Below are 18,237 nucleotides of genomic sequence, written 5' to 3'. Positions count from 1 at the left end.
TATTTCCATGGGAAGGAAAAGACAGCAGATCAGTGTGATTATTATTAGAGCTCTGCTAATATTGTCTATATCTTAGGGAAAACCACTGTGACCACTTATCTCTGTAGCAGGCTGTTAATTATCTTGGAAATCAAGATTTACCTCCCTTATGGGCACATTATCATTTCCAGCCCTGCTTGTTTATGTTTTTGAAACACTGCTTACTTACAAGTAATAATAGATTGTTACATGGCTAATAAATACAGTGCTAGTCAAACATTTTCATGGACACAGTGGGGGGAATTCAATTTTCCGCGCTACTCGTGAAAGTAGCACGGGCCGCGCACTATTACCGTTACTACAGTAATAGTGTGCATTGTTGTTGTTAGTGCGGTAAGTTCAACGTTGATTTTTGCTCACAGCTCTGAGCTGTGAGCAGAAATCTGCGTTAAAACTATTAGTCAAATCATCATCATCAACATTTATTTATATAGCGCCAGCAAATTCCGTAGCGCTTTACAAGTGGGGACAAACACAGTAATAAATAATATTGGGTAAAACAGACAAAGAGATAGGAGGGCTCTACTCAAATGTCAACAGATAGTAAATACTGGGAAAAAAATATTATAAAGGTCCCTGTTTATTATGTGACTATTATATTGGGTATAGCATTTTAACTTATTGTAGTGAGGTGCGGTCGTAATAACATAAGTGGGTCTAACCAATATCTGTTAATTCTGTGGGGGTCCTGTGATATAATCTAAAGAGTTGTGTTGCTTTGCCTTTCCTTTTAACACTTTATATATTTATAATCTAGGCTGCACTGAGAAGGTCGTCTATCTGTACTGTTCTTTCCCATAATAATTTCATACACAAATTTTCAAATAAACCAAGGACGCTGCAGTCTCAAAAACAGACTGTACCATTTTTTGTATTGGGCATTGCACTCCTTACCTTTAAATATAAGAATACTAGAAGCTGCAGAGAAGTTCTGTAGCCGTGAAACGGGCACAAGAAGAATATATTTTCGCAATTCTTTCCAATTATAAATATTTACACCTTTCACGGATTAGTTATTGAGTTACTGGCCACTGTGGTTACTTTATTTTAATTTACTTAAACCTGTTTAAAGAAACAGATTTGTGCTGAGCAGGAAGCACAGTAGTCTCTTAGTTGTGCAGTCCCCAGTAAAAGCTAGTAACATGTAAGCTGACAATTGATGTTATATATTTAAATCAACTTTCGTTGTCTCTCCAATTCTGTAGATTTCACTCCTTTCCTATCAGTCATAAATGTCCTATGTTTGGTGACGGCTTTGATTGTTTTTGTTAGTATTATATGTTCTAAGTAATTTGCTATAATACAGAGGTGACCTGAATATACGTAAAACATTATGTAAGGTACATTTTGGGTGTAGTGATGTCATAACTTTATATTTTGAGTAGTGATGTCACTTAGGTCAGGTAACTTGTATGCATGTGTCAACTTTATGACAATCCCCTCGGGTGGCAAGTGCAGAGAGGGGGGGGGGGGGGGGGGGCTACAAATTGAATCGACTCTGGAATCTCCTGGAGAGGAGACAAGTATGCTTTTATGCATTTGGACATGGAAGAGTTAATAATAAAAGTTAGTGAATGAGAACACACCTGGATGTGAGGACCACACTCCTACAACAGGATCTGTTTGAAATTGCAATGTGTGTATTATAAGGAATAACGTACTTCCTGCTGTGAAGTAGAAAGTATATCCTTATTATACAATAGGACATATAATATTCCCATTATCTTGTTTCTTTTTGTAATTCTATCAGCAGAGATTAGAGATGTTGTGCAATAGTCTTAGGATCTTGTGTGAGAGTTTAGATGTATAGAATATAATTACATAACCATAAAAGGCAACTGTATATGAAGGTCAAAGCCTTAAATTCTGCCTGCAACCTGTTGTAATTAGTTACCAGAGCGTTCTAACAGAACGCTTCACCTTGTTTACTATTGCAGATTTCTCTAGTTATGGGGATAATATGCCTCAATCCATCTTAAAAGCATGCTGAGGCTTACCTAGCCAAAATTACTACAGTGAGAGTTTTCACTTATTTATCCTTGTAACGGCAAGTAAACTGTACATAAATAGGTGACAGGATTGTAGATGAACAATAAAATGCCATAACATCATCTCCTTGTAATTGCTGCCTGTATCACCGAGAACAGTTTGTAAATGACCCCAACCAAAGTGTTTGGTTTAGCTAACTCGGGCGTTACGAAAACAATAAGACATTGATCATGAGTGCAGTTTTGTCACATTAACAACAGGCAGTGGTTTATTTTCTTTCGGATCTTTCCATTTAATCCAGATGTTCTCCTAAGTTCTATTTGGCCAGGCAGAGACTGAATAATTCCGGATTGGGGTTTTAGATTGGGTGACATGGCAGCAATAATATGTACAGCTCTTAAAAAGAATAACTAGAGAGTTATTGTGCCCTGTGTTATATTCTGTATGCCCAGTGGTTAATAGTCACCTGTACGTAGTGTATCTACACATCTCTGCACCTTTGCTGGTAATTGGACAACCAAGCAAGACGTATGTCCAATAGATATCATGGAGCCATGTGTTTGTATCTATAATAATTAGAGATGCTCACTGACCCCCGTGAACTGTTTTTTTGGGTTTTTTTGGATCTGGATTAGCTTTGTGTTTTGGTTTTGGGTCTGTATTTTTTAGAAAAATTGCTACAATCACCTAATTTTGGTCTTTTTTGTTCCTACATTATTATTAACCTAAATAACAATAATTTCAAGTCATTTGCAGACAATTTGACCATCTCACAGGTCACAATATTATTTTCATACACTTTCAAACAAAGAATGCAGCGACCTGGCTGGATGCTAAGCGACAGAGCAATGACACAAACACACTGCAGTTCCTAGCACTTCTAGGACACATTGGCACACAGCAGTGTCCATAAAGAAAAGTGGTGCAATTAGCAATGGAGCTCTTCTCTTTTTGTGTAACCTATATAAAACCGTACAATTTGACTGCAAAGTCAGAAGAAAAACCTGCCAGGCCTATTATTTGTATTTCAGCGATGACCATTAGCAATGGAGCTCTCCTCTTTGTGTGTTACCTATATAACACTGTACATTATGGGACTGCAGATTTAGAAGACCAAGCCAGCCCTAATAATTCTATTTCAGCAATGACAATTAGCAATGGAGCTCTCCTCTTTGCGTGTTACCTATATAGCACAGTAGAATGTGACTGCAGAATTACACCAAGCCTGCCAGCCCTAGGATTTGTATTTCTGCAATGTCAATTAGTAATGGAGCTGTCCTGAATGTCACTGTAGACTTTGTTGAACACTGCTACCCCCTCCTCTTTCTATTCTACCTATGTTGCTGCCCAACTGCCCTACGGACTGTGCTACCCCTTCTGTGTCCCTCTGTGAAATGGCGCTAGATTGCTGTGGAGGGCGGTACTTATAGATTTCAAAACTCCCGTGATCCGATGATGTAACAATGACGTTTTGCCTTTTTTTTTTTTTTTTTTAAATTCTGAAAAAGCATGAAACTACCGAGCCGGCTTCGCTCGTTACTCGAATATGCTAAGTTTGTGTGTGTTCGATTCTCGGGGGAACCGAGCCTGAGCATCTCTAATAATAATCACTTATTGGTCGCATATCAAATGCATGCAGTGTAAACCCTATTGGTGGTACTGGTATGTCCCACTGGTTTGAGGTATTTAATCCATTTCTCTTTACAGAACTGCTTCAGCTCTCTCCACTTTATTATATAAATTGCTCAATTGATGCCAATGCGGAACATTTCACATGGGCTCACGTTTAAAGACCACTGACCCCAAAACTGAAATGTTCAGCTATGAACCATGAACGTCAAATATATTGTTCGGAATTCACCTAACTTTCTTGTACAGCTCCATTAAACAGTCTGCCCAGCTTAATTTTAGGCAGCTGAAGCTCTGCCACATATTTGGGACAGTGTCCTGATGCAGGCCAAAAACTGAGAATTGATGTAACATTATTGTGTATTATTCCTACTCTTCTACCCTCCTGGAATGTCCAGGAGGCTCCCGAAAGAGTCGACACTTTCCAGAATCCTGGGTGCTGGCAATATTCATCTTTAAGTCCCAACTTGCCGCACAATACAGCGAATCACAACTACTACGGTGACATTTGCGCTAGCTGACCTCCCCTCCAGGAGAAATCAAATGTTATATTCTTCAGCCCAGTAATATACAACATACGATTTATATTGATATCATATACTGGCTTCATTTACGCTTTAACTTGGGAATTTCAAAATGTGGGTTAAAATATATTTGAGAGAAAATGAAATAGGAACGTATAGTTCCCTCTTCACGTCCTTCCATCACCCACACACAGTGCCATCCCGAATGACTCCTAGTAAATGGACAGGCTGCATCTTGATGAGTATCGGTTGTACGTCAGACAACCTGTTGATCCTCCAGACTTGCAGCTTGCCTTGTGTGCAGGAGGTAATGAAAATTGGATTTGTTTTAACATGTGGCACATGAACTTGGTGTTCTGAATTAACTAAATGAAATCATCTTTATTTACTGACCTTCAGGACGTGGCCTGACATTCTTAGCCAAGCTTTGGAGTTTCAGCAAGAAAAAGGGGAAGGGTGGGGTGACAAATATTGATGCTATTTCTCTTGTACTGTTGGTCCTGTAATTGTGATTAATAACAGTTGCTTTCACTATCTAGAAACAGACAGGCTGGTTTGTCTGCCTACAATCAAGCTGTGATAAATGGGGCTATTTTAACTCTGGTTTTGTGTATTAAAGAAAACAGATGTAGTCTAAGACTTGAGGCGATGAGGAAGTATAACTGCTGTTTAACGCAACTTCCCAGTGCTTGTTGTTGTAAATGAGAAGCCGGCCTTTTGGGGATTTTTTTTATTCCCATTTGGTGGAACCCTTAAAAAAAAAAAAAAAAAAAAGTATATATAATACAATATAGTATAAAGGTAGGGCATCTTTTACCCAGAATTCCCTTGGCTAGGATATATATAAAGTGAAAAAAGTAATTTATTGCTGCATCTTGGTGTTATTCTCATATACACAGACTATTGTACTATTGAGAGTACAGCTGAACAATGTAATGTTGAAGATAATGATAGTACAAGTATTGGGGGGGGAGGGGTTAATGTGGTTTAGATTTTGGAGGTGGTACTCCAAATTATGGAGAAACGCTTTATCTGAGGAACCTTAAGTTCCAAGCGTTCCACACAATAGACCCCGTGGGGTAAATTTATCAAGTTGCGAGTATGAAAACTAGAGATGTTGCCTATGGTAACCAATCAGATTCTAGCAGTCATTTTGTAGATTGTACCAAATAAATAACTAGAATCTGATTGGTTGCTGTAGGCAACATCTCCACTTTTTCAAACCCGTTGCTTGATAAATTTACCCCCATGTCTGTGAATACTTGCACTTAAATTTAATATTTTGTTATTTGTCATACTTTGCATGACTGTATTTAGTTTGTAAGTACTTTAGAGGAAAGAAGTATTGATGGTGACCATTTAGCAAACATACACCGCTTCAAAATCTCCTTTTATCTCCCTGTATGAAGCTTGGTAGAGGCACAGCAGGCAAGAAATGCCTGAACAAATCAACACATAACAGCATCTCTTGTCTGAATAAACCTATTCATATCTGGAAGTTCGCTTTTTGCAATAAGCAGAATGCATTTGCGGCAAATGAATTCCAACTGAGGTCACCACAAAATGACCTGTCCAGGAAGCGAGCAAGAAATGGCTAATGAGAAATATAAGGTACACATGTCAAAGTACCATTCTCTCATGTCAACAGGTTAGATAGACATCTCTTGGCATGCTACATGCACAAGTGTTAATGCTACTTGATAAACTGTCTGTGTGTGTGTGTGTGTGTGTATATATATATATATATATATATATATATATATATATATATATATATATATATATATATATATATATATATATATATTATAATATAATTTTATTATGTCATGCTCTTCTGTGGAATTGGACCAGATGGCCTAGCCTTCACTCCCCACGCTCATCAATGGGCCTTAGGCACCCATGACCCTGTCACCGATTCACCAGTTGTGCTTCCTTGGACCACTTTCGGTAGGTACTAACCACTGCAGCCTGGAACACCCCACAAGATCTGCCATTTTGGAGATGCTCTGATCCAGTTATCCAGCCATGACAATTTGACCCTTGTCAAAGTCTCTCAGATCCTTACACTTGTCCGTTTTCCCTGCTTACAACACATCAACTTCAAGAACTGAAGGTGCCATTGTAACAAGATAATCAATGTTATTCACTTCACTTGTCAGTGGTTTTAAAATTGTGCAATTATATTTATCAGGCTTAAATATATGATATAAGTATTGTTGTTATAAGTTGGGGCTGTAAAAACACTTAATGGAACATTTTGCCCTTTTTTCCACTGGCCATAGTATACTACTGTGGTATAAATATAGTCTAACAAAGGGCAGAAAGTTTTGATTGGCTGGATGTCTGCCACCTACATCTCACCAGAAAGTTTTCCCCTGGGTGATTGGCTGAATGTCTGCAACCTACAACTCACCTGAGGAACTAAAAATCAAGACACAATAGTAACTTCATTAAGCAGAATTTCAATTTCCCGCAATGTTCTGAACAGTGCTTCTGCGCATTTTTACCATCTTCTATGGTAAAAATATGAGCTCAATTTTGCTCATGCCTCTATAGGGTGTGAGCAAAAATAAAATAAATAAATAAATCTGGAGACACCTTATGCACAGTTTTTTTAAATTGAATCTCCCCCTAAATGTTACAGAAACTACTTTTATGCCTGCTCACCAAATTGATAAATCAAGTTACATTCGAGTCCTCTGGCATAAAAATAGTTACTGCTTTTTTTCTATATTTTTTTTTTTTATTCTATTATCTGGAGAATATGCCACATATTATAGGCACTTTTATTATTTCCCAGAACCCTTTTTGTTCAATCAAGAGTTTTGGTGTTTGGATCTTTTAAAGAAAAAAAAAAAACCACAAAATAAAAAACAGGCCTTAGACACACAAGTGGTTTTTAATGTTTTATGTTACTGTTTGTTTTAAACCCAACATTGTAATTAATCTATAGACATTAAAATATTAACACACATATAATAAGCAAAACTTTCCAAATGCCTAGATTGTTGAAATACATTTAATTTGCTCCTATTCACTTGAAGCATAATTTTACAGTATAATGTTATTAAAATTACAATAATATCTGTGTATATATAGTCATTTGACCAGGGGGAAAAAAACATGTGGTTCAATGCAATTTTAAATAGATTAATTCTTTAAGTTAACAATTCACATAATGATCGATGAGAGCCCAATATAATGAAATGCTGTTCAGACTGACCTCATAACTATAGGATTCTTTGAAGATTGAGCGTAGTCTTCAATGATTTATTATTCACTCTTTGCATTTCAGCGTCATTCTTTTTATTAGTATAGTAATTATTGTTAGTTCACTGTTAACTTCAAGTGGTTTCTTTTCAGTTTGAATTGCTTCCAAATTGGTGGTTGATGTGTTCTGACATATCCTAAAAAGACTGTACTACCCCCTCAGACACACACACAACCTGAACTAAACTCTCGAGGAGCTTTAAAGCTATTGTATGTATGTAATGATTCCATAGGGGTTGTTTCCAGAGGAAGTGCTGAAATTTAATATCTAAATCCTAAACATAAAGGTCAGTACTGCTCATGATAAATGTACTGACTATTCTGCGGTAATTTCCAAACAGGCAACTGTTGTTCATTTGCTAATACCTTGCACGTTAGTATAAAAAATATAGTGTAAAAGAAAAGCCTATATGATTTTCTTCTCCTGGGGTTTCTTGCCTTTTACAATGAAGATAGATCAAAACCATTTGTATTTACTGTTGTAGAAGAATGTGACTTATACTATGCTGTTAGTTCCTTGAATATCCAAGATGTTCCGTTTTATTTATTAAAAAAAAAATTGGTTGCTGACTGTATGCTGTCATATTCCTGTGAACCCATGCCCCAAATCTGTAGTATCTTTCCTGAATAGTAAAAATATACATGTTTCCGTAAGTAGCAAAGTATGTTACACCCCAACAGGCAGCCTCTGCCACATAGTATCACCAACTTCACAATAATGATTGCAGCGCATAGTCTGCAAATTACTTTTTGTAAATCGACTTGGAGTTTTAACAATTTCTTTCAATGTTTATCTGTACTATTTCCTTAAAAATTGCATTTTATAGAAACTATTTCCATGCAGATATTGTAGCCTTTGACCCCTGGATAAATTGTTACAGTTGATCAGTGAGCAGTGTCTAAGACCTATAATCATTGGCATGTAATCAATGGGTCTGATAATAAATAGGCTTGAAATAAAAGTAATGACCCTCTTTCCTCTAGTGCTTTTGGCCTCAGGAGTTGAATTAAGAGGAATGAATGTATTCTTAATCTGTATTTATTGCTGGTGCCCACGCACATTAACAAAATGAGCCAGTTTCTGGTTTTAAGGACTCGGCAGTGACGCTACGGGGTAAATGTATGAACATGCGGGTTCTTCAACACCCGCGTGTTCAGCGTGTTCGGCGATTAAATTTCAAGCGGCGCTGCATTGTAAAGTTTCCCTTTACAATGCAGCGCCGCTTGAAATTTAATCGCCGAACACGCGGGTGTTGAAGAACCCACATGTTCATACATTTACCCCTACATGTCAAACTGCAGGAAAGCAGCAGTGACTGTGGGTAAATGGATCATGCTGCCTCACCCTAGTGCTGACAGAGGAGGGTATGGGGTGTTTGGACCAAATGCTCCATTTATGGCTGGCTTTTAATACATTGCTTTCCTATTGCACAGATTTTCCACTTGCCAGTAACTGGCCCTATTTTTATATATACCCCCATAGAATAGATATTTATGTGATGTGCATATCCTTTATTCAACTATACTACAAACCAACAAAGGGCAACTGAAACTATAAGCATCCTCAAAACCATAACCCTGTAATTATCACTTTCATATGCAGAGACAATGACGTATAAGACATTACAAAATGAATCTTATTTGACATTCCCATGTGTTCCCTCCACTATTTCTAGAAAGACTGAAGACAGATATATTTGGAGCGGTTGGTTAGTCATCTTACCGAAAGGTAGTTCTAAGGAGGGGGGTATTCAATTGTTAGCGAGTTGTTGTTGTTTTTTTTTTCCCCCTTCCGTGTAAAAAAAAGAAATAAAAAAAAATCTGAGGGTTTTTGATGGCGACCGTTTTGAGTTAGCGCAGCAGGAAAACTCGTGCAATTCAATTGAAAAAGAGGGAACGCTGACCCCGTGTGTTTGCAAGATTCTAGGAGAGTGAAGGGGAATTTTAACGCGGTCATGTATAGCACAAAAAAAGGTTTTGCATACATTTCCATACATCAGATTGCATTACACATTGATACTATCTACATTACAGTACTTTCTTTAGCATATTTTTTAATTGAACTAGACCATGTCAAAACACATTACTACATTCATATTTGTACCAAAAACATACATAAATATAATTAATTAGGGATTTATTTATTTTATTTTTATTTCTTTATTTCATTATTTTTTCACAAGAAAATCAATTTACACAAGTTAGGCATTAGTGCTGAACATAAGTTTAACTTTTTTTTCTAAATTTTTATATGATTTCAAATACTTTTCAGAGGGTTTTTGTTTTTAACACACCCCAAAGAGGTGCGAGATAAAATAGCACATTTGCCTGTTTAACGCACCGCGTTAAAAAACAATTGAATAGCTTCTACCGCAGCTGTCTCTCGCAAACACCCAATAGACCTTCTACTGGAGCGCGAGAGGACCGTTTCATGAAAAAAAACACGTAGCGTTAAAAATGGAATTGAATTGCGGGTAAGTTAACCCGCTCGAAAATGATTAAAAAAGAAAAAAAAAAACAATGTTAAAATGACTTAACACGATAAAAAAACCCCAAAAAAAAAAACTCGCTGACAATTGAATAACCCCCCAAAGTGTTTATCTATTAAAATCCTATGTGAGAATTTTGAAATTGTGTTTTAAGGGAGGTTCTGAAACCTCACACATTCTTGTCACATTGTATTTATTTATTTTGGTATATAATATTTGCAGTACATTGTTGCACCTTCTGCTGGTGAATATCAGATGCTTCCTGCTTGTAAATACAATTTTTTTTCTGTCAGTTTCTTCAGCGATTATTGCATTTACATTTTGCAACATAATGTAATTTTAATTTTTACTGGGGGTATCCAAAAAGTTTGATTTTTTTTTTTTTTAAAAAGGAAAGAGACCACTTTTTGATATATTGCTTTGTTTTGGCTGGGGGGGGGGGGGGGGGTTAAATATTTTATGTTATTGGCAGTACAATGTATTTATTACAGGAAACTGCCCTGTCTGTGACGTACACAGTAAGTATTATATTTGTGTATTCCTCGTAGGCTCTTCTATTCTCTTTGCATTCCCTCAGGGAACCCACCACCCAAAGAAATACTTGTACTTATATCACATATATTTATAGAGGAGCCATGGAAATTTCTACTCCCCACCCCTTCTCTTTTTCTCCATTTCCACTCCGCTAATCAAATGCACATTAGATTTATTCTAGTAAAAGTGTAAACCATAGAAAATTTGACAAGATAGATGTGTAAATTATCACTCTGACAGAACTAATGATGCACTCCAAGCACCTTCTGTTTTCCAGCACTTGGAGAGCAACTTCATTAAATATGCAATGGCCGTTCGGTGGCTGCTCACAAGTCGGTTGCTTTCCTGGTGGAATTGCTGTTTTTCCTGAGGTGGATGAACAGGCAGGCGCGTTGGCTGCCGGACGCCCTGCTGCGGCTCTGATGCACTCCATCTTGTTTGTGCAGTTGTTTGAAGTATTTTCAGGACAATTGCATCTATAACCACAGGACATCTTCCCTGCAGTTCTATTACAGGCAGCAGTTACAGACAGGCTGCCCGGATTTTATTTTGCCTTTTATCTACCTATAAATCAGTGGACTACTGTACCCTTAGAGAGCTGTAAATTAAGTAAAGTCCAATTTAAATGAAGTGTTAATATTATAACACCATATTTGGGTATAATAAACGTTATTTTACCCAAATAAACTGGTCAGAGAAAAATAAAACACAGAGGTAATACAAATATAGGATTTTTATTTTTTAAGACAGATTTTTTTTTTTTTACAATCTTTTTTTTTACTTCACATTTTATTTTCAAGTAGCTCAGTTGTAAATCACTTTGTACAATAGAGTGATGAAGATAATGCTGTACTTAAAATTATTCCGTTTATGAACCAGCTGTTTGAGTGACACAGAATACGTAACAACGTGTTTCTATGGGGCAAGTGTATTCCTGACTGTGTGTTTTGCTATTATTATTTTTAATACAACACTTATTCTACAGTGTAGTAAGAGGAAACGGAGCAGGAAAGAGTTAAAAAAAAATTATATACTCACCCCTCCTACACGCTAAATACACTAAATTCAACAGGTGCAATGGATTGCACAAGCCCTATACGTAGCATGGATTGTGTATTTAAAAACATTGTGGGGTATATCTACTAAACTGCGTGTTTTAAAAAAAGTGGAGATGTTGCCTATAGCAACCAATCAGATTCAAGTTATCATTTATTTAGTACATTCTACAAAATGACAGCTAGAATCTGGTTGGTTGCTATAGGCAACATCTCCACTTTTTCAAACCCACAGTTTAGTAAATCTAGCCTTGTGTCTGTAAAATATATGTATGTATGTATATATGTGTGTATATGTATGCATATGTGTGTATGTATATATGTGTATGTGTGTGTATATATATATATATATATATATATATATATATATATATATATATATATATATATATATATATATTTTATATTATTTTATTTTATTTTTATATAGTAAATTTGTATGTTTCGGATTTGCTTGTTTTCATTGTATAATGGCGAGTTCCATCGAAACCCCAACATACCCTTTTCACATTGAAATGGTACATGACTGCATACAATCTAGATCTTCCATCAATCCATTCCGAAGCCATAGATATACAGATGTAAACTTATGTTTATGGGGCCGCCAGGTGTGCAGTGTGGCTTATAATCTGTTACTTTCTTTTAGCTTGAAATTTGTGGAAAAAAGTTCCACTCTGGTGACCAGATGGGGGTAACCTGCTGACCTCTGGTGCATTGTAGACTAAACTGAGCTTTGAAACCAAATATGGCAATAACCAACACATAAAAATGTTGGTTAATAATTTATCGGCATACATAAAGATGGTTTAGATAGTTGAAGAGGGTTCAATCCCTTCATCTTTCCTTAGATAACGTCACTAACTCCTGTCAAGCTATTGCAGTCTGTACTGGCTCGTTTTTAAATACTGTTTAAAGTTTCAGATCTTCTCTGGTCTACAATAAATAACTGGACTTAACAGACTTGAATTGACCTTTATAAAAACCCTTATGTATGAATAAATGCCTGAGGAAACAATGTGGAAATGTTTTCAGCAGGGTTTATAGTAAATTGGAAATTCTATTTTATCTTTCTGCAAGTTAATAGGCAGCTTATTTGTATGTAATTACATGTAGAGCCAAAATATTACATAACAATGACAAGAAAATACCCAGTATTGAGCTGAAACGCAGATCCCATGATTGGGTGATGGAGAAAAGAAGAGTTACAATACCTTCTCTGCTAAGCAAACATGTCTTGAAAAGTTACTGTGTGGTTGTTGCGTTTGTTACTCTGACAGTTTGATAGCTTGACAATTGAGTACAAAGACTACTTCAGTTTAACTTCTCTGAAAAGGTTCTCAATCACGTCACCTGACATGCTGGATTATGTCTGCAGCCAACAAGATACGTTAGTATGTGTTTCAGTATGACCTGTTACACATAGTTTTACAGCAGATATATATATATATATATATATATATATATATATATATATATATATATATATATACACATATACATACCCACACATTATATATATATATATATATATATATATATATATATATATATAATGTGTGTGTATGTGTATATATATATATATATATATATATATATATATATATATATATATATATATATATATATATATATATATATATAATTAGAGAGATACACAGTTAGATATATAGAGATAGATATATAGAGATAGATATATATAGTGTGTGTGTATATAGATTTTCTATGCACAACCCACATTAAATATGTTGTTCCCAACACAGTGAGACACCAAACGTTTTATATGGGAAGTTACTTTTATTATGCACAAACTGATTATTTATCCTAGGATTATTATATGAGGGTTCTGTATATGACATTAACAAATATGACAAAGCATGCAACTTTTAACCTCCCCTAAAGGCAAAACAATATATACAGACTACTTTCCTGTTATACCATATACTATATTTGCTATTTGTATTTTTTTGGTTTGGGGCTGGATGGAAAAGGAAATTGCATCTTGTATCTCGTATGTATGAACTAGAGATAATATAAACCAATAAACCACACACCACTTAATATTACCATATTATCACATGATGCTTGCATGCTGCGGTAATGCTGTAATAACCAAATCCTGGCTGAAGAGAGAGAATAATTAATGTTTTATTTTATAAAACTTTTTTTTAAAACTAAGGCTTAGTAGCAGTGGAGACATTGACTTGTAGCAATGTCTTTGAACTTTTTGGATTTTTGCATTTGTCAATCAGAAGGAAAAAAAAACATACAATGAATGAAATATAACAAACGTAGCAGCAATAAGGTAAGAAGTCTTATTCACATCAATGTGACCACTTTTTCTAAAGGTAGAATAAACTTTGTTATAAAATACATTAGTGCTTAACATATTAAATTACACACTGAACATACGAGCGATTGGACCGTTTGACAGAAAACAAAAGTAAGGGAACGTACGTAATCAAGCTGGTATAAACCAACCTGTCCCTTACATTTTCAGTCTATACAGTTCACTCCAGACTTACATTTATTGTCTATCTATGACCAAACAACCGTCTGACCCCCAGACCAACATTTCTGTGTGACGGATCATAGAGCCCTCTTGCACTTTTTCTATTGGAATCTGGCTGGAGCAATATGTGTCAATTAACCTGGTATCGAACTCCTATTTTCCTATAGATTGTTGCAGGCAGGGCTCTCTTACCTGTTTGTCTGTTAATACCCAGTCTTGTGTTATTACTGTGTTTGCAAAGTGCTACATAGTATTCTGGCGCTGTACAAATAATTGTTGTTAAATACACATTATGGAAGTCCAATACCTGATTTTGTTTGTAATGATCCAAAACTGCTTGTCTGTTTAGAGGCAGTCATATTGAAATAAAGGCAAGAGACATTGTGGGCCTGATTCATTAAGGAAAGTTAAGCAAAAGTAAGCTAGTAAGGCAAAACCATGTTGCTTTGGAGGGGGAGGTAAATTCAAAATGTCATGGCAAATTTATAGTTGGGGTAGAACATGTCCTAGATCAACTTTACGTTTGTGTACAAGTAAGCTATCAGGTATTTGTGTGCTACATGGAAAAAGCAGCCAGTATTTATCTTATGTGCAAAATAATAAATTAATTTGCACACCTTGCACTGCAACATGGTTTTGTCCAGACAACTTGAGTATGAAAACTTACTCAATTTTCGCTTAACTCTCCTTAATGAATCAGGCCCTGTACCTGTAAAGTGTCCTCGTAGCTTGTTTTTCTATTTCAATGGACCATATATCCATAGATCCTGTGCAGGACGAACTTTCTGTTTAATGACAGTACTTTAACTCTTTTAGCTTACTGTAATTTTTATCAAGCCTTCAAAGTTTTTAATATTGGATAGTTTTAAGAACCCCCCCCCCCCCATATGCATACACTGTAAAACATAACAGATCACCTCTCTTTGTTTCCTATTTAATCACCAATAGCAGTTATAGTGCACTAATACTCTAAGCAATTAATTTAACTTCATTTTATGAAGTGGACTTAATCCAGCCTCTCTACCTCCGGGTGTGTGTGATTATTACAGAGCTGAAGCTACCTCAATGCAATTACTGAGCTCACTGTCACTTTAACCCAATAAGAAGCAATACTGGAGTTTGGTTCCGTTAAGTATGATGCCTAGAGGGGATTTTTATCTTGGTGGCATAGATGGAATTCCATGCGATACCAAATCGCAGATTATCTTCTCACCTTCAGACGTGCCATAAATACTGACTTATTTAATGAATTATAACTTCTGCAGCCTCTTAGCGGTCTGTGTCCCGTTTCATTAATACCCTTTTTTTATTATTTTTTTCTTAAAAGTATTGTGAATATTTAATCATATCTTTTAGAAGTGTTTTATTAAAGCTATTAAACCTACCTTTGTAAAATAAAAAAAATGCTATAAAATGCTAAATATAACATAAAAAAAAGTATTAATGAACTTGTTTTAAATTTTCTTTAAAAAAAGCAAAAAACTAATGTACCCGATTTAATTTTTGTAGATTAATGATGTTTAAAGTAATCCTTCTGTCAACAACCTTTTTATACACTCTGGTTTTAATAGCCTTCCACTGCGTTTAGTAGCAAAATGTATTTTATTGTATTTTATCGTGTTAAGTGTCTTGGTGCCCTTTTCAAACATCTTCAAATACACAGGAGATTTTAGTTCGAGAGAGTAATTTGACTTTTTCTTCTCCGCATGTATTTTTTTTTTTTTTTTTTTTTATTAAACAGATCATTAGATTAAGATTTTAGTTCTTTGGAAATAAATGTGGTTACCATTTCATTATTTGCTAAGCAACCCGTAATCCCCGCCTAAGCCTCATCTACATCTTGCAGTTTGCAGAGCAAGCCGGGCGCTGCTGAATGCAGCCTTCCTTTGGGAATACACCAAACTTAATGAGCTTGATAGTCTGGTGGGCTGAATAAATCAAATAAAGGAAAACATTTCTCATTTCTGAATAAAAGCATTTATCACTCCGTGTTTATTCATTCATGGCCACAAGATTGATTGGCTCCTTGTATCATGAATGTATACCAAAGCATTTTATTTTTATTTATTTCATTTTTTTTTACGTGTTCTTTTTTTTCTCTGTCCTTCTCCCTTCTAGTGGGAAAGTTGCGGAAGCAGTGGCTAAAGGAGAGCATTTCGGACGTTGGCATTGGAATGCTCCGGTCTGTCAAGAATTACGTGGATCCGAGCAATATCTTTGGAAACCGAAACCTTTTATAAACAGTGCTCTCTGTAATTCTGTCACTGCGTCCAAATGTTTTAATACTGTACAGTTATCTCATTAGCACGGTCAGAGCAGGCGAAAAAAGGTAGGGAGAGATGAAGTGCGAGGAGAATGAATTCCTTTTGTTGATCAAATGTCCTTTTGTTGGATAGAATGTTCAGGAGTACTCTTGCTAAGAATTGGACTTGGCAATCAGTATTATGTGGGACAGCTGTGCTTTTGCCTGCAGCTCTTTGACCCTCCAGACATACGTTATACGAACGTGCCCTCAGTTGTCAGGGCTGGAAAATTCACTTTGTCTCAGCCGGCCTCTAAACCTGAAATGCATAGCACACTGCTGTTTATAGCAAATGGCAATTTCTTAAGCTAGTCAAGCAAGACATTGATTTATCAGAATATGTCTTTTACGTCCGCAGCCAGTTTTAGGAATAACCGGTTTACTTTGTAAAGGAATAAGAAGCTGTCTATTGGTTATAGTAATACTAAAAATTTACCTGTGCACCTTCATGAGTGAAGTGTTAACCTAAAAAAATTTAATCATTTACTGGATAATAAATCACAATATCTTCACCAAACATTGGGTAACGTTGTGTACACAAAGCTAATTCATTAATAATAATGGAAAAAAGTCCTCTATATATTTGTATTTTTCTCTCATGGTGTTTTTAGGTCCGTCACTACAGTTTATAGGCTACAAAAAATAAAAATGGTGAGAAGTGTCTTATATTGGACTTTGTATCACAGTTGATGTAAAACGGTTTGATTTAGCTCACAGACTTCTAAAAGGAGAATTTTCCACGATCAAACGACTCGGAGACAGGTGGAAATGAAATAGGTTTGCTATTTTCGGAATAAAGTGAGCACATTATCTCCCTTTACAATACACTGGGTGGCAAATGGACAGCCTTCTGCACTACCTACTTAGTGATACAGGCTTTTCATAACAATCTGCGGCTAGGATGCCCAAAGCGGCTGGTCCTCGTTTCCTTGTCGAAGGGTGGCAGCTGCTGTGTGCAAAAGCATCGCTACCAAGAGAACAAAGTCTGGTGCTTGGAACTGTCTGCAGAAACAGCTGTTCACTCTGCCTCTTACTAGCCCATCTCCTGGGAAGAAAACCGCATTAACACGACCGAGCTCCAAGCAAGAGCTCCCTGTGTATTGGAAATTTTGAGGATCCGTTCACGTTCTATTAAATATTTAAGCAGCTTTGCATTTTTCAGATGGCAAAATTGAAACACAGCCCTCCTCCCTCATATCGGAGGTAAAGTCAAATTTGACTTTTGAGAACTCATTTCAAGTCATTTTCATCCTTGCTCTACTGTGTTCTATGGCTCAGCCGGTGTTCTATTTGTAATTATGGGATACTCTTCTTTAACCCCTTCACTACTGCAGCACATTTATTGAGTGGTGAACTGGTTAAACCCCCTAATTTAGCCATTCTAATTTTTTTTGTACAGAGATGCTAACATCTTCATATTATATGTTCAGTACAGAATTTATGACATAAAATTAATGCTTTCACCCAAACGGCCTTGCTGTCTTGTTTTTATTGGTGGTTTATGCTGGGGCGAAGGTTTTATAGCTACCACTTTATTTTATTTTATTTTTTTTATTGTGTTTGGAGTTCATGTAAATAGGACGGGATTCAAGGTTGATTCGATAAGCAGTTTATCATCCTATTTTGTTAGCAAATTAATGAGGGCATTGCACACAGTGATGTCATTTATCTAGAGTAATATTTTATCACTTCATTACATTTATATAAAGCGTCAATTTTCTAAAGCGAGTATTTGTTCAAATAAGAGGATGCACAGTGCATTGGTGAGGGAATATAACACTTGGTAAAAGTTACCGTATGTCTGTGTGTTTTATCCCAGGCATCTATAACATTGCTCAAGATGTACTTGTGCCGTATTGTGAGAAATAGTCTTCAAAAATGTTACCGTATAGCT

At 35.9% G+C, this 18,237-nt stretch overlaps 1 protein-coding gene across 1 annotated transcript in view; it reads left to right on the top strand.

The window, feature by feature from the left end:
- The window catches only part of AGPS (alkylglycerone phosphate synthase), a 142,113-nt gene extending 124,301 nt beyond the window's left edge, over positions 1-17,812 (top strand). The window contains exon 20 of the mRNA XM_075180562.1: positions 16,160-17,812. Coding sequence (XP_075036663.1) covers positions 16,160-16,281 — 122 coding nt within the window. The 3' untranslated portion in view covers positions 16,282-17,812. The remainder of the gene's footprint in view (positions 1-16,159) is intronic.
- The last annotated feature ends 425 nt before the right edge of the window (positions 17,813-18,237 follow it).

Source organism: Mixophyes fleayi, chromosome 7 (genome assembly GCF_038048845.1).
Source record: "Mixophyes fleayi isolate aMixFle1 chromosome 7, aMixFle1.hap1, whole genome shotgun sequence".
Taxonomy (NCBI): Eukaryota; Metazoa; Chordata; class Amphibia; order Anura; family Limnodynastidae; genus Mixophyes; species Mixophyes fleayi.
The sequence above is the reverse complement of the archived record's forward strand: the minus strand, read 5'-3'. Positions and strand labels throughout refer to the sequence as shown.